We start from the raw sequence: 25873 nt of genomic DNA on the forward strand, positions 1-25873 counted from the left end.
TATTTTTCTAAAATACCTCCATGAGAAAATATACCGGTATTTAGCCACTAGATAAAATATACTACTCAGAATAACTTAATGGAATTAATCTAATATAGAAAATACGGGGAAAATGTGACCATGGTGCACGAATGTGTGACATTCCTCCAATAAATGTTTTATAAACAGACCCCTTGCTGAATAAAAGCTGATCACAGTCTCCATGGACACAGCACAATATGCCTATCACTGCTAACTGTCACTTTGTTTTGAAAAAAGTGTTCCTTATTGCAGTCTGTTAGCTGTGTGAAAGTTAAACTCACACCTGTTACAATCTGTAAAACCTCCTTTATACTATGTACTGATATATATATATATATATATATATATATATATATATATATATATATATATATTATATGTAGCAAGACATACCTGCTTGTACAGAAACAACAATTTGATTACGATTAAAATTTGGCTTGTAAATTTGTAAATCTAAATTCTAAATCATACCTTATGGAGCTCTAGTAAACACGTCTGTTCTCAATGCAAGCCTGAGATCAAATGCACTCTACCCTGAGGATGCTTCCTTTGTACGGCTCTGCACACTATGACGTCACAGCTCTATCGGCCAAACACCACTTTTTTTTTTCTTTCTCAAAAAACTTTATTGAACAAAACATCTTGCATACACTGACAGACAATCAACAATCAGTCTTGGAGACCACCGTTTTTTTTTTGTTTATTGAATACAACAAAATAATATATGGATACATTGGTTCTAAAAGATTGACTGCAATGAGAAAATCTATTCATATTTAATAACCCATATACATTGTATAAAATGTACAATACAATTATTGTGAATAATTGGTGGCCTGATTCGTTTATTAAGGCTGTGATAAAACAATAATTGTTATTTAAAACGAATAGATTAAATTTGACATTACAGCAATTGTACATGATTGACATAGATAAATAAACACAGCGCAGTGTGTGATATGGCCACCAGATGGCGAACACTGCCCTCCTTGCCTTTCTATCTTACCGACCCTAACATTGTTTATACAACCGAGTTCCTGTTTGTTCCTGACTTCCTCTCTATAGTAGCATCTGAAGGCTACCATTGAGCAGAGCGGTGGGGGTGCAGTGCCGGTGTCAGGCAGGAATATGGCGCAGGCTCTGTCAGAGGATGAGTTCCAGAGGATGCAGGTAAGGGGAGCCCCAGGGGGTGCAGCTATTGGGTGATGTCACTCCCAGCAGTGTATCTGACATCATTCTGTGCCTGCAGACTGAGGTTGGAGAATGTAAACAACATCTTGTGTCTGTCATCCCCTTCCTGATAAAGGGGGAATAGCTGTGTGTACTCAGAGTATGTATGAGAGGCAAAGGAGACCTGTGCTGGATGTGTCAGGATCCCCCCCCTGTCATCTGCTGTCACTGCAACACCACCTGTCATCACTCATTGTACTGGTGATGTCATCTCTGTACTAGTGATGTAATATCCCACCCAACACTCGGCATGTCACTGCACCAGCACCTGTTATGTGTCATTGTACTAGTGATGTCACTGTTCCCAGTAATAATGATGTCATGTGTCTCTGCAGCCAGCACTGATAATATCATGTGTCAATGTAAAATAGGAATTTGGTTTACTGCTTGTACCCGGCTCTAATGTTGTCATGTGTCCCGGCTCCCAGCGCTAATGATGTTGTGTGTCCCGACTCCCAGCGCTAAAGGTGTCATGTGTCCCGGCGCTAATGATGTCATGTGTCCCGGCGCTAATGATGTCATGTGTCCCGGCGCTAATGATGGCATGTGTCCCGGTGCTAATGATGTCATGTGTCCCTGCTCCCAGCGCTAATGATGTCATGTGTTCCGGCTCCCAGCAGTGGTTGCTGTTCCCTTTAATAAGGATGTCATGTGTTGCTCTTCCCGGTAATAATGATGTCACTGTCCCGTCATTGGTTATGTCACACATCTCTGCACCCAGCACTGGTTTAATGTAAGTCCTGGTGGACTTGGTATGAGTTCTCCTTTCTCACACATTGCTGAGTACCGGAGATGTATTGTAAATCTGCTGGCTGGTAGTGATAGTACACAGCATGGTAATGGCTGCCAGATGTGATTGATTTCAGAGTGATGGGTGACAGTTTTGTGCCTTGGAATCATACAGTGCAGTCAGTGCTCTGCATTTTCTAGCTGGCATCACCAGTGCTTTTTTTTTTTTTTTTTTTAGGGTAGCTGACAGCTTGACACTGATAAGACAGAACCCAAATCAACCAATAAGGGTACAACTGTCAGATTTCCTCCAGAGATGTGTGTACACGTGAAGGGTCATCTCTAGTAATGACTTCTATTTGGAGGTCACGTTCCCTTTTGGGTAAGGCCAATTGGAATGTGTTTCTCATTGTCTGAAAAATGTTTTATCGGGCCAGTTCATGTGAAGTCTGTCACCATAAAACCAGCGCCTATGGATCCAGCTTATCCGTGACATAGGAGCTGTTGGCATCACCGATGATCAGCAGATGTCACTGAATTAACAGGTTGCACTCTGTGCAGCAGATCTCCACCTTCACTGAGTGTACTTCTCTTTGCATTGGTAAGAAAGGTCTCTAAAAATTGAATAATTTCTTAGATGTGTTTCTTAGTGAACACAATGTATCGGGATATTGAAAATGATAGTATATAAACACACACGCAGGTTGAACTGGATTGATCAGTGTCTTTTTCAATCTTGCCAATTATGTAACTGAATTTAAAGGAAGACAGTTTTCAGTGAACTGTCATTTGCTTGGGTTATAGCTGGTCTTGTGTGCGGCACCATGACCACTTTAGAGCCAAATCATGGCTAAGGTGGCACCGTCCTCAGCTGTAAAGAATAGAAGGGTTTAATTTTTGGCAATTGAACCTATTGGATGCTATAAGTATTTTGTAGAGATATTTGTTACAGCAGAACTCCAGCCGAAAGTAAGTTAATAATGGAGAGACCACTAAAGGACAAAATAAAACCTAGCTTTTATTACAGTATTCACCTTCATTTCAGTACTTTTTAGCCTTCAAAGCATTTTTCTGCTACTAGATTCAGTCTGATGATCATCATCATTCACCCCACTTCCTCTAAGCCCAGGGTGACTTGGACCTGCCTCAGCCTGTGATTGGGTCATAAAAGGAGAAGCATCACAGTGATGAGCTCATCTCCCTGTCACTTTGCTTTCTCCTCCTATCAGCATGCTTGGGGTCAGCACATGACCTGATTAGCTATTTGTACTGCTTCTTCGTCTTACTCGAGCCCCGCTGTACAGGGAGTGCAAGAGGTTGATATGAGGCTAGATTTAGTTACTTACACTGTTTGCATTTATAGCCCATCTATGGAAACTACACAAAAATACCCTAGCAGTGGGGTCCACTAGCACTGCAGGGTTAAATACTTGTGAAATCTATGGGTAGAGGAGTATGGGTTAATACTTTTATTATTCTTTGCCCTGGGCACTCTCCTCCTCTTGCTGACGCCCTGAGCAGTCCCTTGCTTTCCACTCATACAATGTAGAACTGTTGGCTCTGTATGTGACTGATGGCCGTAACGTCTTAAAGTGGTTGTAAAGTCTAAACATTTTTTACCTTTAGTGGATTCCTTGCCATTGGGGCGCCAGTCGAAGTCAGTGAGCCAATGAGGAGAGAGAGGGACGTGGTCAAGCCGCGGTTCCGTGTCTGAATGGACACACGGAGCTGCGGATCAGCTCGGTGCCCCCATAGCAAGCAGCTTGCTTTTGTGGCACTCGGCGGGAGGGAGGGGCTAGGAGCAACGGCGAGGGACCTGAGAAGAGGAGGTTCGGGGCCACTCTGTGCAAAACCATTACGCAGAGCAGGTAAGTATAACATGTTTGTTATTGTTAAACGAACAAAAAGGAGACTTTAGTATCACTTAAAGCAGAGTTCCTCCCAGGAATGGAACTTCCGCGGATCGGATCCCCCCCCCCCGGTGTCACATTTGGCACCTTACAGGGGGGAGAGGGAAGCAGATACCTGTCAAATCCAGGTATCTGCTCCCACTTCCGAGGAAAGATCACCGCAATCTTGTGCGGCGAACTACGCAATGTCCGGCCCCTCCTTCTTCCCGCTTGCTGCTTTCTGGGAGACACACAGGTCCCAGGAGACAGCAGGGACCACTCAGAAAGAGCAGAGCGACTTGTGCATGCCCTGTAGGAAACAGGCTGTGAAGCCGCAAGGCTTCACTTCCTGTTTCCCTTAGTAATGATGTCGGCACCTGCACCCGGAGCTGAGGGATGGGTCGGCTTTGGGTGCTGACTTTGCGGGCTCCCATGACAGGTAAGTGTACGTATATTAAAAGTCAGCAGCTGCAGTATTTGTAGCTGCTGACTTGTAAGTTTTTTTGTACAGGGGGAACTCTGCTTTGAACTGAACATGCAGATAAGGTAGAAAGGTCACTGAGCTGTGGATATATTAGATCTGTAGAGGTTTGGGAAGTCAAATAATTGTGTCCCTGTATTACAAATCTGTAATCATAATGGCTCCAGTGTATGCCGGTATTTATCTCCAGTTTATTATTAACAGAGTATTCCTGTTAGACATGTTACACACAGCCCCTGCCAAATGTTTTGTTTTTATAAAGTTTGGGAAGGAGATTTTGGGCCACACTCTTTGTGTTTCACTTCCCTGTTGTCCAGCCCTCTCTTTTTTTTTTTTTCTTTATATGGTTGATGTAAAGCAGGGGTCTTCAAACTGCGGCCCGAGGGCCAGATGTGGCCCTTTGCTAGCCTTTATCAGGCCCTTGGGGCACTATTCCTACCACTGACACCAACAATGGGGCACTATTTCTTCCACCAATAACAATGATGGGATACTATTCCTCCTATTAATCGGGACACTACTCCTATTGACCACAAACCTGAGGCCATATTTATTCTCACTCATGCCAAGCCCATGACATTTTCTGCCCCTGCTGGCCACAATCCGGACCTCCTAAAGTCTGAGAGACAATAAACTGGCCCTTTGAAAAGTTTGGAGACCCCTGATGTAAAGGAAGTAGATGTTTGATGTCACAGCGATGGTCAGGGGAGCTGAATAATAGCTTAGCCTCATCTCATCCATTTGTTCTACCCTCATATCAAGCAGACTTGATGGAGACTATCATGTTTAAGAAGCCTTAAACATGATACTTTCAAAATATAATAAACCTTAATTTTAACCACTTAAATACAGGGCACTTTTACCCCCTTCCTGCCTAGACCAATTGTCAGCTTTCAGCGCTGCCACGCTTTGAATGACAATTGCACGGTCATGCAACACTGTACCCAAATACATTTTTTATCATTCTGTTCACACAAATGGAGCTTTCTTTTGGTGGTATTTAATCACCACTGTTTTTGTTTTATTTTTTGCTAAATAAATGAAAAAATACCTAATATTAAAAAAAAAAAAAAAAAATTCTTTTGTTTCTGTTATAAAATTTTGCAAATAATCTTTCTTCATAAATTTTGGCCAAACTGTATTCTGCTACATTTCTTTGGTGAAAAATAACCAAATCAGTGTTTATTATATTTAGTCTGTAGGAAAGTTACAGAGTGCACAAACAGGTGATACTCGAAAAATTAGTTTATCGTGCAAAAGTTCATTTATTTCACTAATAACTTAAAAGGTGAAACTAATATATGAGATAGACTCATTACATGCAAAGCAAGATAGTTCATATTTCAAGCCGTGATTTGTCATAATTGTGATGATTATGGCTTACAGCTTATGAAAACCCCAAATCCACAATCTCAGAAAATTAGAATATTACATGCAATCAATAAAACAAGGATTGTACATAGAACAATATCAGACCTCTGAAACGTATACGCATGCATATGTACTCAGTACTTGGTTTGGGCCCCTTTTGCAGCAATTTCTGCTTCAATGCGGCGTGACATGGAAGCTATCAGCCTGTGGCACTCCTGAGGTATCATGGAAGACCAGGATGCTTCAATAGAAGCCCTCAGCTCTTCTGCATTGTTTGGTCTCATGTCTCTCATCTTCCTCTTGGCAATGCCCCATAGATTCTCTATGGGGTTCAGGTCAGGCGAGTTTTCTGGCCAATCAAGCACAGTAATCCCACAGTCATTGAACCAGGTTTTGGTGCTTTTGGCAGTGTGGGCAGATGCCAAGTCCTGCTGGAAAATTAAGTCGGCATCGCCATAGAGCTCGTCTGCGAAAGGAAGCATGAAGTGTTCCAAAATCTCCTGGTAGAGGGCTGCGTTGACCCTGGACTTAATGAAGCACAGTGGACCAACACCAGCAGATGACATGGCTCCCCAAATCAACACAGACTGTGGAAACTTCACACTGGACTTCAAGCATCTTGCAGTGTGTGCCTCTCCATTCTTCCTCCATACTCTGGGTCTTTGGTTTCCAAATGAGATGCAAAATTTGCTCTCATCGGAAAAGAGGACTTTGGACCACTGAGCAACAGAACAGGTCTGTTTTTCTTTAGCCCAGGTAAGACACTTCTGACGTTGTTTGTTGTTCAGGAGTGGCTTGACAAGAGGAATACGACACTTGAAGCACATGTCCAGAATCCGCCTGGGTGTGGTGGCTCTTGATGCACTGACTCCAGCCTCAGTCCACTCCTTGTAAAAGTCCCCAACACTTTTGAATGGCCTTTTCCTGACAATCCTCTCCAGGCTGCGGTCATCCCTGCTGCTTGTGCACCTTTTCCTTCCACATAACTTTCTATTTGCTTTGATACAGGACTTTGGGAACATCCAACTTCTTTTGCAATTACCTTTTTGAGGCTTCCCTTCCTTATGGAGGGTGTCAATGATGGTTTTCTGCACAACTGTCAGGTCAGCAGTCTTTCCCATGATTGTGATTCCTACTGAATCAGACTGAGAGACCATTTAAAGGCTCAGGAACCCTTTGCAGGTGTTATGGCTTAATTAGCTGATTAGAGTTGGATACTTTGAGCCTCGAATATTGCACCTTTTCACAATATTAAAATTTTTGGAGATTGTGGATTTGGGGTTTTCGTGACCTGTAAGCCATAATCATCACAATTATGAAAAATCACGGCTTGAACTATCTTACTTTGCATGTAATGAGTCTATCTCATATATTAGTTTCACCTTTTAAGTTGCATTAGTGAAATAAATGAACTTTTGCACGATATTCAAATTTTTCGAGTATCACCTGTATATCTGAAAATCGATCAGTCCTGATGTACAAATGGCCATCCCATTTCTTGAGACCCGAAAATGTCATGACAGTACACGTATCCCCCAAATGACCCCTTTTTGGAATGTAGGCACTAGGCAGTCCAAGGTACTTAGGAGGCATGGCAAGTTTTTTGAAGTTGTCATTTTTTGGAAATGTATTTATTTTTTACATACCATTCTGTCACCAGTGCAGTACAGTATCATCATATAACTGGTGTGGCGGTGATCAGGGACACTGACTGGGTGACAGTACGAAAAAAAGATTGATTTTTTTTTCAATTCTTTTTTTTTTTTAATATTATTATTATTATTATACAGGATTTATATAGCGCCAACAGTTTGCGCAGCGCTTTACAACATCGGTTAAGACCGTACAATTACAATAGAATTCAATACAGGAGGAATCAGAGGGCCCTGCTCGTTAGAGCTTACAATCTAAAAGGGAGGGTCCAGTGGAACAAAGGGGAGTAGCTGTGGGGGATGATCAGGTGGACAAAATGAAAATACAGTTGTTAGGTGTGGGTAGGGTAGGCTTCTCTAAAGAGGAGGGTTTTCAGGGATCATCTAAAAGCTAATAGAGTAGGAGATAGATGGAGAGATTGGGGTAGGGAGTTCCATAGGCTTGGAGAGGCTCTGGAAAAGTCCTGGAGACAAGCATGGGAGGAGGTGATGAGAGAGCAGGAGGTCTTGAGAAGAACGAAGAGAAGGATTAGGTTGGTATTTTGAGACTAGGTCAGATAGTTGTTAGTATTTTGAATTTAATTCGTTACATAGTTACATAGTTAGGTTGAAAAAAGACACAAGTCCATCCAGTCCAACCAAAAAAAAAAACAAAAAAAAAAAAAAAAACGTACAATCCAATATACCCAATACTATACCCACAGTTGATCCAGAGGAAGGCAAAAAACCCCAGCAGAGCATGCTCCAATTTGCTACAGCAGGGGAAAAAATTCCTTCCTGATCCCAGAGTGGCAATCGGATTTTCCCTGGATCAACTGTACCTATAAATGTCAGTACCCAGTTATATTATGTACATTTAGGAAAGTATCCAGGCCTTTCTTAAAGCAATCTACTGAGCTGGCCAGAACCACCTCTGGAGGGAGTCTATTCCACATTTTCACAGCTCTTACTGTGAAGAAACCTTTCCGTATTTGGAGATGAAATCTCTTTTCCTCCAGTCCTAAAGAGTGCCCCCTTGTCCTCTGTGTTGACCGTAAAGTGAATAACTCAACACCAAGTTCACTATATGGACTCCTTATATATTTAAACATGTTGATCATATCCCCCCTTATTCTCCTCTTCTCAAGAGTGAACAAATTCAGTTCCTCTAATCTTTCCTCATAGCTGAGCTCCCCATGCCTCTTATCAGTTTGGTTGCCCTTCTCTGCACTTTCTCCAGTTCCCCGATATCCTTTTTGAGAACTGGTGTCCAAAACTGAACTGCATATTCCAGATGAGGTCTTACTAATGATTTGAACAGGGGCAAAATGATATCTCTCTCTCTGGAGTCCATACCTCTCTTAATACAAGAAAGAACTTTACTCGCTTTGGAAACCGCAGCTTGGCATTGCATGCTATTATTGAGCTTATGATCTACCAAAACCCCCAGATCCTTCTCCACTACGGATTCCCCCAGTTGTACTCCCCCTAGTATGTATGATGCATGCATATTCTTAGCCCCCAAGTGCATAACTTAACATTTCTCAACATTAAACCTCATCTGCCACATAGTCGCCCAATTAGACAGTGCATTGAGGTCGGCTTGTAAATTGGAGACATCCTGTAAGGACGTTATTCCACTGCATAGCTTAGTGTCATCTGCAAAGACAGAAATGTTACTTTTGATGCCAGACCCAATATCATTTATAAAGATATTAAAGAGTAAGGGTCCCAGCACTGAACCTTGGGGTACACCACTGATAACCTTAGACCATTCAGAGTAAGAATCATTAACCACTACTCTCTGAATTCTGTCTTTTAGCCAGTTTTCTATCCATTTACAAACTGATATTTCCAAGCCTGTAGACTTTAACTTACACATGAGCCGTGTGCGCGGAACTGTATCGAACGCTTTTGCAAAATCCAAGTAAACCACGTCCACAGCCACCCCTCTGTCCAAGGTTTTACTTACCTCTTCATAAAAAGAAATCAGGTTTGTCTGACAACTTCTGTCTTTCATGAATCCATGCTGTCTGTTGCTTAAAATGTTTTTTTCCAGCAAGAACTCGTCTATGTGGTCTTTTATTAAACGCTCCAGTATCTTCCCGACTATAGAAGTTAAACTAACAGGTCTATAGTTACTTGGTAAAGACTTTGATCCCTTTTTAAATATAGGCACCACGTTCGCCCTGCGCCAATCCAGTGGTACCATTCCTGTCATTAATGAGTCCCTAAAAATTAGATACAATGGCTTTGAAATTACAGAGCTCAATTCTTTTAGGATCCGTGGGTGGATGCCATCAGGTCCAGGTGTTTTATCCACCTTTATTCTGTCTAAATATTTCTGGACCATATCCCTTTTGAGCCATTGTGGATCATTGGGGGCTGTGTCAATACCACCCCCATTATGGACATGAACTTCCCCATGCTCTTTTGTATACACAGAGCTGAAGAAAGTATTTAATAAATTAGCCTTCTCCTTGTCCCCAGTCACCCACTCCAGATTATTCTGTAAAGGGCCTACATGCTCAGACCTGACCTTTTTACTATTAATATATTTGAAGAATTTTTTGGGGTTTGTCCTACTATTTTTTGCGATCTGTCGTTCATTTTGAATTTTTGCACCCTTGATTTCCTTTTTACATATTCTGTTAAATTCTTTGTAGCATTTAAATGACACTAGTGTTCCTTCATTTTTATATTTTTTAAAAGCTCTTTTCTTATTGTTTATAGCTTTTCTAACTTTGACCGTGAGCCACATAGGTTTTCTTTTTAGCCTTTTAAACTTATTGCCCATGGGAATATACTTTGCAGTGAGGTCCCAAACAGTCTTTTTGAAGAATTCCCATTTCTGTTCTGTGTTTATCGCTGCCAATATTCCCTCCCAGTCTAAGTCCTCGAGAGCAGCCCTCATCCTTGGAAAATTTGCTCTCTTGAAGTTAAGTGTTTTTGGGTGAGCGGAAGCCAGTGGAGGGATTGACAGAGAGGAGTAGCAGAGACAGAGCGGTTGGTAAGGTGGATGAGTCTGGCAGCAGCATTCATGATGGACTGAAGGGGGGATAGAGTATGTAGAGGTAGGCCAATGAGGAGGGAGTTGCAGTAATCGAGGTGAGAGATGACCAGCTAGTGAATTAAGAGCTTTGTTGTGTCATTGGTTAGAAAGGGGCGTATTTTGGAGATGTTTTGGAGGTTGAGGCGGCAGGATTTGGATAGTGATTGGACATGGGGCTTAAAGGAGAGTTCAGAGTCCAGGACTCCTCCTACTCCCATACCTTGGCATGTGGGGATGGGCTGATAGTTGTGCCATCAATTTTGACCGAGAGATCAGGGGAAAAGGCACGTAGGGGAGAAAAAATGATAAGTTCGTTTTTGGATAGATTAAGTTTGCGGAAGTGGTGTGACATCCAGGCTGATATATCTGATAGTAAAATAGTGATACGTGAGGAGACTGAAGGAGTGCGTTGAGGGGTAGAGAAATAGATTTGAGTGTCGTCAGCATAGAAATGGTACTGGAAGCCGTGGGAGGCTATCAGCTGACCCAGGGAGGAGGTGTAGATTGAAAATAGGAGAGGTCCAAGAACAGAACCTTGGGGGACCCCAACAGAGAAAGAAAGAGGAGAGGAGGCAGTAAAATTGTAGGTAACGCCAAAGGTGCGGTTAGATAAGTAGGTAGAAAACCAGCGAAGAGTACAGTCACGGAGACCAAAGGCATGGAGTTTTTTGAGGAGGAGGGGGTGGTTAACCGTATCGAAGGCAGCTGAGAGGTCCAGAAGTAGGAGTACAGAATAGTGTCCCTTAGTTTTAAGAGTTTTTTTTTTTTTTTTAACACACTTTGACCAGGGCAATATAATGTTACCATAGTGAACACTTAAAAGAGAAGTATAAGATTACAAAAAACAAACATACATACTTAGCTATGTGGATGCAGCATTGGTCACCCGCCGACTCTAAGAACAAGAACCAAGCAAACATATGACCGCTGATTCCTCATTTCTCAGTCTTCAATGAGCTGTCAGTCACCGGCTCCATTCAACACAAAAAAGATGCCTTGGCTTTAGATAAAGTACACTTTTTAAAAGAACCTGATCTAACAGTCTGTAAGACATGCTGTACAAGGAAATGTGAACACTCGCTGTGCAAATGCCGACTTTGCTTAGTGTCGGAGATCAGGCACATCCACCCAAATGCAACATACCACTTTATTCCTGGGATTCTAGGGTGCCTGCATATGTGGCATAATGGAGCTTACCTGAACTCTGAATAGGAGTAGAGTGGACATTTGTGTAATGGATATGGCCCTAGGTGTGTACAAGATGACTTTACAGTGAGCGGCAGTGCTAGATAACAGCACCTTGTAACGCCTTTCCTCACACTCGTGTCAGTTGTCTGTGCTTGTGACAGGTTCTCTTTCATTCCTCATGCTGTGTTTTTCACATTTACTACCCTGGGGTTTTGTATGCTCACATGTTTTGTCTGGTCACATGTTACTGAATGGATGTTCTCAGTCCACTGCAAGAAGACTTTGATGTCAGTATTCATATATAAGTCTGTTGCGATGCACAGCTCTTTGTCTAGGGTGGTTAAAGGGCCAGGAAATAGAAAATACACTCTGTCCATGCAACAAAGAAATTAAAATTGAGCTCTATACACAAAACCTAATGCTTGGACAGAGTATGGAAGCGTTAGAACCTCTTTTGGGTTTTCATAGCTCTGTATGTCCCTGCTGAAGAGATTTCCCCTCATTTCCTGCCCTGATGACCCCTGTCAATAGGATAGATAGTGAATAAGAAAGGAAACGGACATAGCAGTGTTAACACATTTATGAAATAGAATGGGGATTGTCCATAGACTGGTGGATGGGTGAGTGTGTGAGTCTGCGCCAGAGACAGAGTGAGTAGAGCGGCCAGTGTTTTTTTTTTTTTTTTTTTTTTTTTTTTTTCAAATAGCTGACGGGCGTCCATACTTTTGGCTTTTGCCTAAGCTGGACTTGGGTTTACAAGCAAACCTGTGTTTTTTCCCTCAGCCTTATGCCGCGTACACACGATCGGATTTTCTGACAACAAAACCGTAGATTTTTTGTTTGAAGGTTTTTGGCTCAAACTTGTCTTGCATACACACGGTCGTACAAATGTTGGCCAAAAATTCCAAACGTGAGAACGACGAGCCGAGAAACAGGAAGTTCAATAGCCAGTGCGGCTCCTTCTTGATTCAGATATGCGTGAGCTTTTTGTGCAACGGACTTGTGTACACACGATTGGACTTTCTGACAACAAGTGTTGTTGTGGCGGAAAATTTGAGAACCTGCTCTCAAACATTTGTTGGCGGAAAGCCGACAGCAAATGTTCGATGGAGCATACACACGGTCAAACTTTCCGACAACAAGCTCACATCCAACATTTCCCGTTAGAAAAAAAGACCGTGTGTACGCGGCATAAGACCTTCATGGCATCTTCACATGAGTCTGATTACTTCAGCTTTAGTTGTTGGCTCATTTAGAACTCCTTGCATGTCGGTTCTGCTTTTGGCCTTTATGTTGAATTCTCTTTCTCCTTTTCCACAGGCTCAGCTCCTGGACCTCAGGAGCCAAAACTATCAGCTGTCGGACAACTTGCGAAAAAACAACCAGGGTAAGCGCAACAGGATCCAGCTCCTTCCGCAATTCCTCCCAATGTCTTCCTCTGCCTTTGTATTCATTTTTTACTGTACCTCCTCTATGCTAGCAACTGTTCTGGATGTCTTTGCCATTTTACAAATGCCTTTTTTCTAATTTTCAGAGCTTTCATCTCTTCGGCAGAAGCAGGCAGCCCTAGAGAAAGATTTCCTGAAAGCTCAAAAGGTAACTTTTTAAAGTTTACGTAAAGCAGACATTGCATGAAAATACAAGGTCCTGTTATTTCTAGCTCCTCACCACTTATTTAAACAAAACCCCTAATTTAAACTCCTGTGAGAAGGGAGCAGGGGCATGGCTTACACAGAAGTTTTTATTTAAACTAAAAAAAACAGACTTTAATATCACTCTAAGCTATATACATTTTCTGTTAAAGCGGAGGTCTGCCCACCACTGCAAAAATTAAAAGCCAGCAGCTACACATACTGTAATAATAGGACACTTACCTGTCCTGGAGTCCAGCGATGTCGGCACCGCAGCTGATGTTTCCATCAGCTGACAGGTGCTGCTGCCGCCATTGCGGGTAAGGGAACCTGGCAGTGTAGCATCACGACTTCATGCCGGGAACCCTACTGCGCATGCGCAAGGCTCTGCCCCTCTCTCCTATTGGCCTGGCGGCGGCGGAAGGAGGAGGGAGGATGAAGGAGCCGAGCTGCTGGCGTAATTCACTGCGGTCCGAACTCCTGGAAGTGGAAACAGGATACCTGTGAAAGACAGGTATCCGCTCCCCCCCTCTTAAAAGTGCCAGATGTGTCACCGAAGGAGATAAATGAGCGGAAGGTCCACTTTTGGGTGGAACTCCGCTTTTAATGTAATGTATGAGGTGAAATTGAGCACATTTACGAGATATTCCTTGTACCTACAGGTAAGCTTTATTAGAAGTGTATTTGTCCAAGCGGTGTTTGCTACTACTTTAATAAACCTTTACACCATATGGCAGTTTAACAGTGGCACATTGCTGTTGTTCATGACCTCCAATAGACAATCACCTTTCCTTGTTTTAGCATATATTTTTTTTATGATGAAAATGCACCTTTCGTTTGCTCCTCCATTTAACTGCCAGGAGCAAAGAAAAGTGACCAGTTTTTGGGCATAGGGGAGCAAGCGCCTCACACCCCCTCCTATGTGACAGTACTGAAGCTCACCCATTCAATGAGACTGCCATACTGGCCAGTAAGGGCGCTTTTATTGAACAGCAGATGGTGTTTGGTAAAATTTTGCAATTAGATTAGTGCAATCCATGTCCCCCCCCCCCCCCCAACATAAGTAAATTAAACCAGAGAGAGGGGCAGAAGAGGCTGTTCTGACTTACAGAGGTATTGGCAGAAAACGTGTTTAGGCTTCATTCATACTTGTGCGACTTTTCATGCAATTTTGGACATCAAAGTTGCATGACAAGGCATTCCTCATATTTTCCAATAATATCCATTCATATATGCGCAACCTAAAGTTGCAGCAACTTCAGAGTAGTTCATGCACTACTTTGGTCCGACTTTCATGCAACTTGAGGGCCATAGACTTCAATGTTAACCCTCAGAAGTTGCATGAAAGTCGTACCTGAATGTTATACAATGCAACTTCTGTGCAACAATTGTCCATTATCACTGGTCAGAGCCAAAGTTGTATCCAAGTTGCACCCATCCAAAGTTGCACTCCAAAGTCAGCGCAACACTGGAGTTGTACAAGTGAGAATGGTGCCTTAATGTTCTGTTAGTCAAGGTTTGAAGTGGAGTACAGGATCCCTTTTAAAGTAAGAAAATGCATGCATAAAAAACATAGACAGAGCACAGGAATTGCTTTTCAAAGCCTACACACATTTCACGAATGTTACCCTTCCCTTTGTGCATTCTCTGTTGAGGCTTTTAGTTACTTACAATTGTTGCTAATTTCTTTACAGGCACTCACCAAGAGCAAGAAAGCCCAGGTAAGATATGAACTCTTAGATCCTCTGTTCAGTACTTGGAAATGCATCATGCTGAGTCTGTGTACCAGCAGGTATTAAAGAAACCTATTTGCTGAAATAGGAGCAGGTATGGAAGGCCTAGCACCCTTTTAATTATGAAGGTTTTAGGGAAGGTTGAAAGAATGATATGAGCGTTTACATCATAAATTAGGACTATGTAAATACTTCAGTGTTCATAGCCTGCAGGAAATTCACTTTTAAAGTGTTACTAAACCCAGGACCCTGCATTCGATATAACTGTCTCCCACAGTACACAGAACATGGAAATACAGTTATTTTTAGGGCTGAAACAACTAATCCATTATGAAATTAATCGATTACTATTTTCATAATCTATTAATCGGCTAGCCCATTAGTTGGCCTGCATGCAGAATGCATTATTTGTTTACATATCAGGAAATACAGTGCAGCACACATACAGCTCAGTACATCATCCGTACATGTCAGTAAGTACCTGAGAACATGTGAATGTGTGAGGAGCAATGCCTCATGGGACATGTAGTCCTGGGCAGGAAGTGAGTGGTTCTAAAGGCAGAAGTTTTCTTTACCTTGCTATTGGGGCCCTCTATACTGTACTTAACACACAGCAAAAAGCAGTGTAGAAACAGAACAAAAGAAAACTGCATAGGTGTGTACCGAGCCTTATGCTGGCCACACGGATCAATTTTCAGATGAGAATATTAATATGAAAAAATATTGTACATTCGTTGAATGAAAGAATGTTTGAAATTTTCACTTGCTTTTAACATTCTGTTTTAAAATGAATGTAATTTCTGAACAAAAACCATATACACTGTCCTTTGACAATTCCTTTGACCAAGCAGTTTCCTATTTTTTCTAAATTTTCCTGTCACTGTGGTTGAAAACGAACATCAATTTTACCCCACTAACGATTTAAAAATCGAACGAACGTTCTTAAAATTACTTTTTTTTTTTTTTTTTTAAAGGAAAACATTGTTTTTGTATGGCCAGCATATAATATTTTACAGTTCTATTTGAAAAGCTGCAAAACGGTCTTTAACTTTTTTTTTTTTTTTTTTCTTTAAAAAAAGATCTGAGTCTGATATTTACCAGATTTAATAGTATATACAGTATATCTCTCCTCTAATAGTATATACAGTATATCTCTTCTAATAGTATATGCAGTATATCTCTTCTAATAGTATATACAGTATATCTCTTCTGTCTGTTATTCTCAGAGTGGATTAGAGATTTTGGTCTCTAACCATATAGTTGGTTATTTATATTTACCACTGCATAGAGATATTTAAGAATAAATTGGCTTTTTTTTAAAACTTTTTACATATTAACGAAATTGTACACCACACTTTTTTTAAGGTAATTAATCAAAACAATAATCGGCCAACTAATCGATTATGAAAATAATCGTTAGTTGCAGCCCTAGTTATTTTAGTAAATATAAACTGCTAAATACTTTTTCTCATCAGCAGTATATATAGCAGTCTTGTGACTTCCTATCAGTATCCGGCTGAGCACTGGTTAAAGAGGAAGTAAACACTCTCTAAAAAAAAAAAATTAAATTTCAACACCCTGCAGGACAAAGTCATAATGAGCTAGTATGCATAGCATACTAGCTCATTATGAATTACTTACCTGAGATCGAAGCGACCCTCGTTCACCTCCTCCGTCGCCGCCATGATACCTGGAGTGACTTCCGGGTATCGCTGCTCCGGCGCTGTGACTGGCCGGAGCATCGATGACGTCACTCCGGAGCATGCGCGCATGATTGCCTTCACTAACGGCACGCTCAGTGCGCCTGCGCCGTTGTCTACAGTGCGCATGTGCCGTAGACATCGGTGCCCGTTTTTAAAATATCTCCTTAACTGTGTAGGTTAAACAGATATTTCTTGCACCTACAGGTAAGCCTTAATCTAGGCTTACCTGTAGGTTAAAGTGGTCTGTAAAGGTTTACAACCACTTTAAAACTTGTAGGAGGAGCTTTTGTTCTCCTCTGACTGTCCTATGAGGCTGCATGACCCCTGACCCTCTGTCTGGCCAGTGCTGATTGGCCCTGTGCTGATCACATGCAGCCTCTCTCTCAAAAAAAAACAAAAAACTCTCCAGCAATACACACCAAACTTGAGCATGTGCAGAGTGCCTCCTAGGGCTCTGTTCTATCAGCAGATGGATTGGGGACAATAAAAGAAGGGGAGGATCAGAGAAGACAGGATCAAACAGCCTTTTTACACAATGCAGAGGATTAACCCATTAGGTTTCACAGTGAGTATAACAAGCATGCTTTACTCTATATACAGACTGATTTTACTGTTGTGGGTTTAGTAACACTTTAAGTAAAGCTCTAACTTTGCACTTTTGAGTCACAGTAAGAGGTTTTCTCTATAGATGCTTCCACTGCCTCCAATACCTCTACCGCACTCCCCTAGGTACCCCATTGTAATTCAGAGCCCTTGGAAATAACTGGCAATACCTTGTTTGGGGTAGAATGTGACTTTCTCCTCTTCCTCCCACTATACAATTTACAGTGCCAAACCTGAGTATTGTCACATGAGGAAGGTCCATAGTTCTATGTAAGCTCTGATGCAGACCAATATGGAACATACAGGGTCTTCCACTCAGGGCTCTAGCAGGGGAAAGGGGCAATAAGGGAGCTCAGTGAAGGTTGGCTATAAAGAGAAAATTTTTCTTTTTCAATTTTTGGCAAAATTATTTTAAAGCAGATCTTCACCCTTAAAATTAACTTGCCCTCCTCCATAACCCTCCCCTGCTCCGCTACATAAATATCACACTTTTTTTTACCTACTTTTTGTAGAGGTTTTTGCCCCCCCCCCAACCACCCCCCATCCTTGTCTAGGCGAATGACCTGCAGTCCCCTAGTGCCTCCATGGATAGATGAAGTGCATATCCCAGGAGTTACTGGGAGCACTACAGTCATTCCATTCTGAATGAAAATCTGTAAGTTGAACTTACACTGGACCCCATCCCCCCGTTCCCGCTGTACTGTAGTCCAGCGATCCCCCGCTGTCAGACACCAGGACGCTGCTTTAACGGTCTGGGGATTTGAAATACCTGCGGCTTAATCTCTTTTCCGTACCTCTCTGTGCGTATGGATAGAAGGCATTTTAATTGGTCAGCACCGTCACATGGACGGCGCTGACTAATTAGAGGAGAACATGGTGTCAGGGGACCCGAGCGGTGGCTGCAGAGATGTGGATCTCAGCAGAACAGCGCTGGATACACTGGGTGGGTGAGTATCTTATCTGTGAGTAGCCCAGCATCAGGTAAGCAGGTAATAAAAATATTACAAAAATAGGGAGAGGGTGAAGTGCCTCTTAAAGCGGTTGTATAGTTAAAATTTAAACTTTTATCTACAGGTAAGCCTATAATAAGGCTTACCTGTAGGTAAAAAAAAATATCTCCTAAACCGTACAGGTTTAGAAGATATTCCCCTTGCAATGAGCCGCTGACTGCACACAGGGGATTCTCGGCTGAAAGCCCGGCAGAAGCCGGACCTTGCCGGAAAGAAATCTCCAGCGCGCATGCGCGGGAATGACGACATCGCGGCTCCAGCCACTCACAGCGCTGGAGCCGCGATACCCGGAAGACGCGCCGAGGCAACATGTCAGCAACCTCGGCGTGGACCAGGTAAGATACCGATGCCTCATTCTAAGGTAAGTATTTCATAATGAGCTAGTATGCGGTGCATACTAGCTCATTATGCCTTTTACCTTACAGGTGTATACAAAAAAAAATGTCAGCGGGTTTACTACCGCTTTAAATGCACTAAAACCTTCATCACAGGAAGAATCAAGCAGGGTATCTTCATCTTCTTCTCTACTCCTTCACAGCATTAGCTTTATTACTGCCACACATATACAATTTACTTGGTAGTGTTCAACTAGTTTGTATGCTGTTATTGTGCAATTTTGGTGCTTTTACTACATCTTCTCCATCTTCACAGTAGTCTGTCACATAAAGTAAAGTATTGCACTTATCTGTATAGTGTCCCCTTGGCTGTGTACCGAGATTGATTGCAGATTGATTGACATATAGGGTGGTCACCTGTTTCTCTCATCACAGGAAGTGGAAGCCTTGCTAGGTGAGAATGAGATGCTGCAGGGAAAGCTGCACAGTCAGGAGGATGACTTCCGGTTACAGAATAGCACACTAATGCAGGAATTGTCCAAGGTAAGTAGACATAGACTTTCTGTGCTACTATGTGTGTCTTTTTTCTTGCTCTTTACACATTTTCTTTATGGGTTTGCAGCTCTGCTCCCAAATTGAGCAGCTGGAGGCTGAAAACCAGCAGTTGAAAGAGGAAAGTCGCTCACCAGATGGCATCCCCGGCATTACAGAAGGTGAAATGAGACGACTGCAGGCGGAGAATACAGCACTACAGAGGACAATTGGATGTATGAAATACAGAGCATAATTCTCTATGAATTTTACTTTTTATTGCATGCAAGTGTTCAGTTCAGATGAGAACTGTGGTTACTTTGCACCTTTATTCTGACTTTTTAAAGGATGCTAAGCTTAAGGTGGTTCTAAAGTCTAAAGTTTTTTCTTTCTCGTACATCACGGGACACAGAGCCTCAGTAATTACTGATGGGTTATATAGGGTATCACTAGGTGATTGGAACTCTGGTCACCCCCTAAACAGGAAGTTCAACCCCCTATATAATCCCTCCCCTTACAGGGATACCTCAGTTTTTTCGCCAGTGTCTTAGGTGTTGGACGTGTAAAGATGTCCTATGCTGAGCTCCAAAGGGAATATCCTATACTGGGGCAAGCCAGGCGAACCGGATCCATTTCAAAGTGTTCTTTCTAGGCCGAATTGGATGGTACCCGGGCCTCGTATCCGAAGAAAAGAGGTTTTACCTGTAACGCTTCCTCTTTTTAGAGAGCTGGACCCCGCATTTCAGAATTTGTTTTTTCTAGCCTTATTCTTGGCCGGGTGCTTTACAGGCCCAGAACTGCGGATCCCCCTATCCGTAGGGGGCCCCAGTCTCTGAAGGCTTTCCAAACGGAGCCCACCGTGAGAAGTGAAGATTGGGTCTGTATAATAGAACCCAGCAGCTTTATAAGGTAAGAGAGATTCCACAAAATTTTTTAATTCTAGTAGGTTTCTCCTTTAAGTAAATGTATGCTATGCCTATTGTCGCCACCGGGGGCTGCCAAGAGCACATACCTTCTGATGCTTGATTGTCTGTCTCAGTGTTTCCGCTGCACAGCTCCTCCAGCCGAGCTCCAGGTAGGATGGGATGGGGGACTCTCCTCAGGGATATTCCCCCCAAGAGTAGGGGGGGCCGAAGTTGGTCTGTGAGGCGGTAGTATACCGCGCTATCACCGCCGCCATTACCATATGGCAGACCCCATCAGCTGCCAGCCGGCCTCCTTCCTCCTCCACCCCCAGCCTCCCCTCCACGCTTGTTCTGGAGGGTCGGCTCGGGAAAGTGCATGTTTTTGAAAAAACGAGGGGGGGGGTGGTCAGAGGAGGGGGGGGCGGAGCGTCAGCGCGGCGTCCGGCGTGCTTAGACGCCCACATCGCCGGCTACAAAGCTATATGAAGAACACTTGTTAGGTGCACACAGCCTATGGAGGGACACAGAGCTGACGATCGCATGTAAGATGGGACACAGGCATTCTCCTAGGCTGCATTTACTAAGAAACACTAGACTGGGCATTGGTAGCAGTGGCTGTTGCCGGACTACATCGCTCAGCAGTCAGTGTTCATTTTTTTGTGATACCTCCACCTTGTTGTTTTGCACTATGGGTAGAAGAGGTACAAATACCCCAAGAACCAGAGGCTCTAGGGGATCTCCCTCGGGCTCTGAGGACCCCCCTTCTGCAGCACCTTCCCCCCCCCGAAGGTCCAGGGACGGCTAGCCAGGGAGAGCCGTTGGGGTCAGGGGCTGCATCTGCTTGTGGCACTTCAGCCCTTGTATACATTACACAGGAGGTCTTTTCCTCAACCATTAATGGTTTAAAGGAAAGATTAGTGGCTGTAATTGCATCTTCACTCAGTGGAAGAAAATGCACTAGGTCTTCCTCTGTTACCCAGGACCCTCAGGCTGAGGAACTCTGGGATAAAGGAGAAGAATCCCTTTCAGAGGATCAGAATGGGACTGATGATTCCTCCTCTGAGGAATCAAGTGGAAGGGCCCTCTTCGGCTTCTCAGGATGAGAAAGTCTTAGTACAGATCCTTGCTGGATTGGTCCGCTCCACATTTAAAGTACCCGTATCTGAATCAGTTAAAGAACCCTCTTCTTCTTTGGGGTCACTGAAGCCTCCTCAAACAACACATGCTTTTCCTGTTCATAATTTACTTGAAAAGCTCATTTATTCTGAGTGGGATCACCCAGATAAGCGTTTTTTTCAGCCTAAAAAGTTTTCAACACTTTATCCTATGGAAGAAAAGTTTACAAAGATGTGGGGGATACCGGCCGTTGATGCCGCCATTTCCTCCGTAAATAAAAGTCTGACTTGTCCTGCAGACAATGCTCAGATGCTCAGTGATCCTGTTGATAAAAAGATAGAATCCCTATTGAAGGATGTTTTCTCAGCAGGTTCAGTAGCTCAACCTGCAGTGGCAGCGATCGGAGTCTGTCAATACTTAAGAGACCATGTTAAGCAGGTCATCAAAGTTCTACCTGAACAGCAGGCCCAGGGGTTTGCTAATCTTCCAGCGGCCTTATGTTTTGCTGTTGACGCCATCAGAGATTCTATCATACAAACCTCTCGTCTTTCACTTGGGTTGGTGCATATGCGTAGAATCTTATGGTTGAAAAATTGGTCAGCCGAAGCACCATGTAAGAAACTTCTGGCTGGATTTCCATTTCGTGGTGCAAGGCTGTTTGGAGAAGATTTAGACAATTATATCCAAAAGATCTCTAGTGGGAAAAGCACTCTCTTACCTGTTAAGAAAAGGAGTAAGCGTCCCTCTTTCAAACGGACTCTTTCCCCAGTGCCAGGAGCATCAGCCTCCAGGCAGTCCTCCATCTGGGTCTAGAAACAAGAGTCGACCTCAGGGACAAAAGAAGTCCTGGGGGAAGAAGCCTGCTAGACAAGACGCTAAGGCCTCTTTATGAAGGGGCGTCCCCGCTCGAGTGGGGGGAAGACTGCTACAGTTCTCAAAGCTCTGGCAGGAGGATTTCCAGGACAGATGGGTAATCTCAACGGTAACTTTAGGTTACAAACTGGAGTTCCAAGAATTCCCCTCTCCTCGTTTCCACAGATCAAATGTCCCCAGAGATCCAGAGAAAAAGCAGTCGCTCCTTCTAGCGTTGGAGCGACTTTTGTCGCAAGAAGTCATCATTTTGGTTCCCACGAAGGATCAAGGATTGGGATTTTATTCCAACCTTTTTATGGTCCAAAAACCAAATGGGGATGTCAGACCCATTCTGGATCTAAAGGATCTGAATCGATTCCTAAGGATTCGATCCTTTCGCATGGAATCAATTCGGTCAGTAGTCTCCATCCTGCAGGGAGGAGAATTTCTGGCATCAATAGACATCAGAGATGCATATCTGCATGTACCCATTTTTCTTGCTCCTCAAAGGTACTTGCGCTTCAAAATAGAGGGGCGCCATTTCCAGTTTGTGGCTCTGCCTTTCGGGCTAGCCACTGCACCTCGAGTGTTTACAAAGATTTTGGCTCCTCCTCTGGCCAGATTAAGGGCTCAAGGTATAACTGTCATAGCATACCTAGACGACCTGCTCTTGATAGACCAGTCGGTAGCCTGTTTGAGCGGGAACTTGATGACCACAGTCAAGTATCTGGAACACCTAGGTTGGATTCTCAACCTAGAAAAGTCTTTCCTAAAACCAGTAAGAAGACTGGAGTATTTGGGTCTGATCATAGATACAAGCCAGGAGAAGGTATTTTTACCTCAGGCAAAGATTACTGCCTTAAGGGAGCTGATTCTGGTAGTCAGAACCAAAAAAGGTCCTTCTGTCTGCCTTTGTTTGAAGCTGCTGGGAAAAATGGTGGCTTCATTCGAAGCAGTTCACTATGTTCAGTTTCATTCAAGACTGCTGCAACACAGTATCCTGTCGGCCTGGAACAAGAAAGTTCAGGCATTAGATTTTCCGATGCACCTGTCTCATGCAGTGCGTCAGAGCCTCAATTGGTGGTTAATACCCGAAAGCCTGCAGAAAGGGAAATCCTTTCTACCGGTTACCTGGACGGTGGTAACAACGGATGCCAGTCTTTCGGGTTGGGGAGCAGTTCTGGAACAGTCTGCGGTCCAAGGCGTATGGTCCAAAACCGAGAGGGCCTTACCTGGAGATCCTTGCGGCATATCTAGCCATAAAGGCCTGGACTCTCAGGCTACAGGGTTGCCCAGTCAGGATCCAGTCCGACAATGCCACGGCAGTGGCTTATATCAATCATCAGGGAGGCACCAGGAGTCTGGCAGCTCAAAGAGAAGTGAACCAGATTTTAATCTGGGCGGAAAAGCATGTGCCATGCATATCGGTAGTTTTCATTCCAGGGATAGAGAACTGGCAGGCGGACTATTTAAGTCGCCAGCGGTTGTTCCCAGGGGAATGGTCTCTTCACCCCGACGTCTTTTGGGCCATATGCCAAAGATGGGGGGTTCTAGATGTAGATCTCTTTGCATCCAGATTCAACAAAAAGATCGACAAGTTTGTGGCAAGGACAAAGGATCCTCTTTCATACGGGACAGATGCGTTGGTGATTCCGTGGCATCGGTTCTCACTGATTTATGCATTCCCGCCTATTCTGCTACTGCCACGACTCCTTCGCAGGATCAGGCAGGAAAGGAAGTCGGTACTTCTGGTAGCCCCCGCTTGGCCCAGGAGGGCTTGGTATGCAGAAATAGTAAGGATGACAGTGGGTTCCCCGTGGACCCTACCGTCACGTCCAGACCTGTTATCTCAAGGTCCAGTGTTCCATCCTGCCTTACAAACGCTAAATTTGACAGTTTGGCTATTGAAACCCACATTCTGAAGAGTCGTGGGCTTTCAGGGCCTGTGATTTCTACCTTAATCAATGCAAGGAAGCCAGCTTCCAGAGTAATTTATCATAGAGTCTGGAAAGCTTATGTATCCTGGTGTGAATCCAGGGGTTGGCATCCCAGAAAATATGTGATTGGTAGAATTCTAGACTTTCTACAAATGGGATTAGAAATGAAGCTGGCCTTGAGTACCATCAAGGGCCAGGTCTCGGCCTTATCAGTATTGTTCCAACGGCCACTTGCTTCACATTCCTTGGTCTGAAACTTTATGCAGGGGGTGACGCGTCTTAATCCTCCGATTAAGGCGCCCCTAAACCCCTGGGGCTTGAACTTGGTTCTGTCAGTTTTACAGAACAGCCCTTTGAACCTATACGTCAGATTCCCTTGGTCTTGTTGACAAGAAAGTTAATTTTTCTGATAGCCATTTCTTCTGCTAGAAGAGTATCAGAATTGGCAGCTCTTTCCTGTAAAGAGCCTTATTTAATCATACACAAGGATAGAGTGGTATTGCGCCCTCATCCTAGTTTTTTACCGAAAGTGGTTTCAGATTTTCATCTAAACCAAGATATTGTTCTGCCTTCCTTTTTTCCAGATCCCTGTTCTCCAGAAGAAAGGTCACTACATTCTCTGGATGTAGTAAGAGCAGTCAAGGCTTATTTGGAAGCAACTTCTCAATTTCACAAAATGGATGTTTTGTTTGTGCTGCCAGAAGGTCCCAATAGAGGACAGGCAGCGTCAAAATCTACCATTTCTAAATGGATTCGACAATTGATTATTAAGCTTACGGTTTGAAACAGAAAATTCCTCCTTTTCAGATCAAGGCACACTCCTCTAGGGCTATTAGTGCTTCTTGGGCGGTGCATCACCGGGCCTTTATGGCTCAAATCTGCAAGGCCGCAACCTGGTCTTCAGTCCATACATTTACCAGATTTTATCAGGTGGATGTGGGAAGGCATGAGGATATCACCTTTGGGCGTAGTGTGCTGCAGGCAGCAGTTTGAGGTCCTCAGGTCTGATTACACCTACATTGTGTGGTCCCCTCCCCTCAGATAGCATTGCTCTGGGACGTCCCATAAGTAATTACTGAGGCTCTGTGTCCCGTGATGTACGAGAAAGAAAATAGGATTTTTTTATAACAGCTTACCTGTAAAATCCTTTTCTTTTGATGTACATCATGGGACATAGAGGTCCCGCCCCTCTTCTAATACACTTATATTGCTTTGCTACAAAACTGAGGTATCCCTGTAAGGGGAGGGATTATATAGGGGGTTGAACTTCCTGTTTAGGGTGTGACCAGTGTCCAGTCACCTAGTGATACCCTATATAACCCATTAGTAATTACTGAGGCTCTGTGTCCCGTGATGTACATCAAAAGAAAAGGATTTTTACAGGTAAGCTGTTATAAAAAAATCCTATTTTTTGCCTTAGTACATTCTCTGCATTAAGGTAAAAAAAAACTCCACATTTCCTATTTTACCAAACCCTATCCCTAAACACTACTCTAGCTCTGTATCGGGCTTCAACACCGCTCCCCTCACTTCCTGCTTTCTCTGGAGAAACTAAGGGCAGTGGAGCCATGGGATTCTGCTGCTGTAAAACCAACTCCTGTGAAGAAGGAGCAAGGACATGGTTTACCTGTGCTGTGTGGGTCTATGGACACAAACAGCCCGGTTGGGAATCATACTTGTACAATTGCCTCATTAGCACACTTTGCACACAAACAGCCCGGTTGGGGGATCATGCATGCACGATTGCCTCCTTGGCACACTATGGACACAAACAGCCTGGTTGGGAATCGTACATGCACAGTTGCCTCCTTAGCACTAGGCTTGCTAAGGGGGCTCCTGAAGTAGGAAGAAGCTGACAGTACTGGCAAGAGACTCCCCAAAGATGAAGGAAGTGACCTCTCATTGCAGTATTGTTGCACAAAGCA

The 25873-nt window shown here is 43.5% G+C and overlaps 1 protein-coding gene across 2 annotated transcripts in view; it reads left to right on the forward strand.

Moving 5' to 3' along the window:
* Window positions 1-1035: 1035 nt before the first annotated feature.
* The window catches only part of GRIPAP1 (GRIP1 associated protein 1), a 195825-nt gene continuing 170987 nt past the window's right edge, over window positions 1036-25873 (forward strand). For both annotated transcript variants that reach the window (XM_073599789.1, XM_073599790.1), the window contains exons 1-6: window positions 1036-1191; window positions 12913-12979; window positions 13127-13188; window positions 14918-14944; window positions 19043-19150; window positions 19230-19374. In XM_073599789.1, the coding sequence (XP_073455890.1) occupies window positions 1150-1191; window positions 12913-12979; window positions 13127-13188; window positions 14918-14944; window positions 19043-19150; window positions 19230-19374 (451 nt within the window). In that variant the 5' untranslated portion in view covers window positions 1036-1149. The remainder of the gene's footprint in view (window positions 1192-12912; window positions 12980-13126; window positions 13189-14917; window positions 14945-19042; window positions 19151-19229; window positions 19375-25873) is intronic.

The sequence above is a fragment of the Aquarana catesbeiana genome, linkage group LG09, assembly GCF_042186555.1.
Source record: "Aquarana catesbeiana isolate 2022-GZ linkage group LG09, ASM4218655v1, whole genome shotgun sequence".
In the NCBI taxonomy this organism is placed as follows: Eukaryota; Metazoa; Chordata; class Amphibia; order Anura; family Ranidae; genus Aquarana; species Aquarana catesbeiana.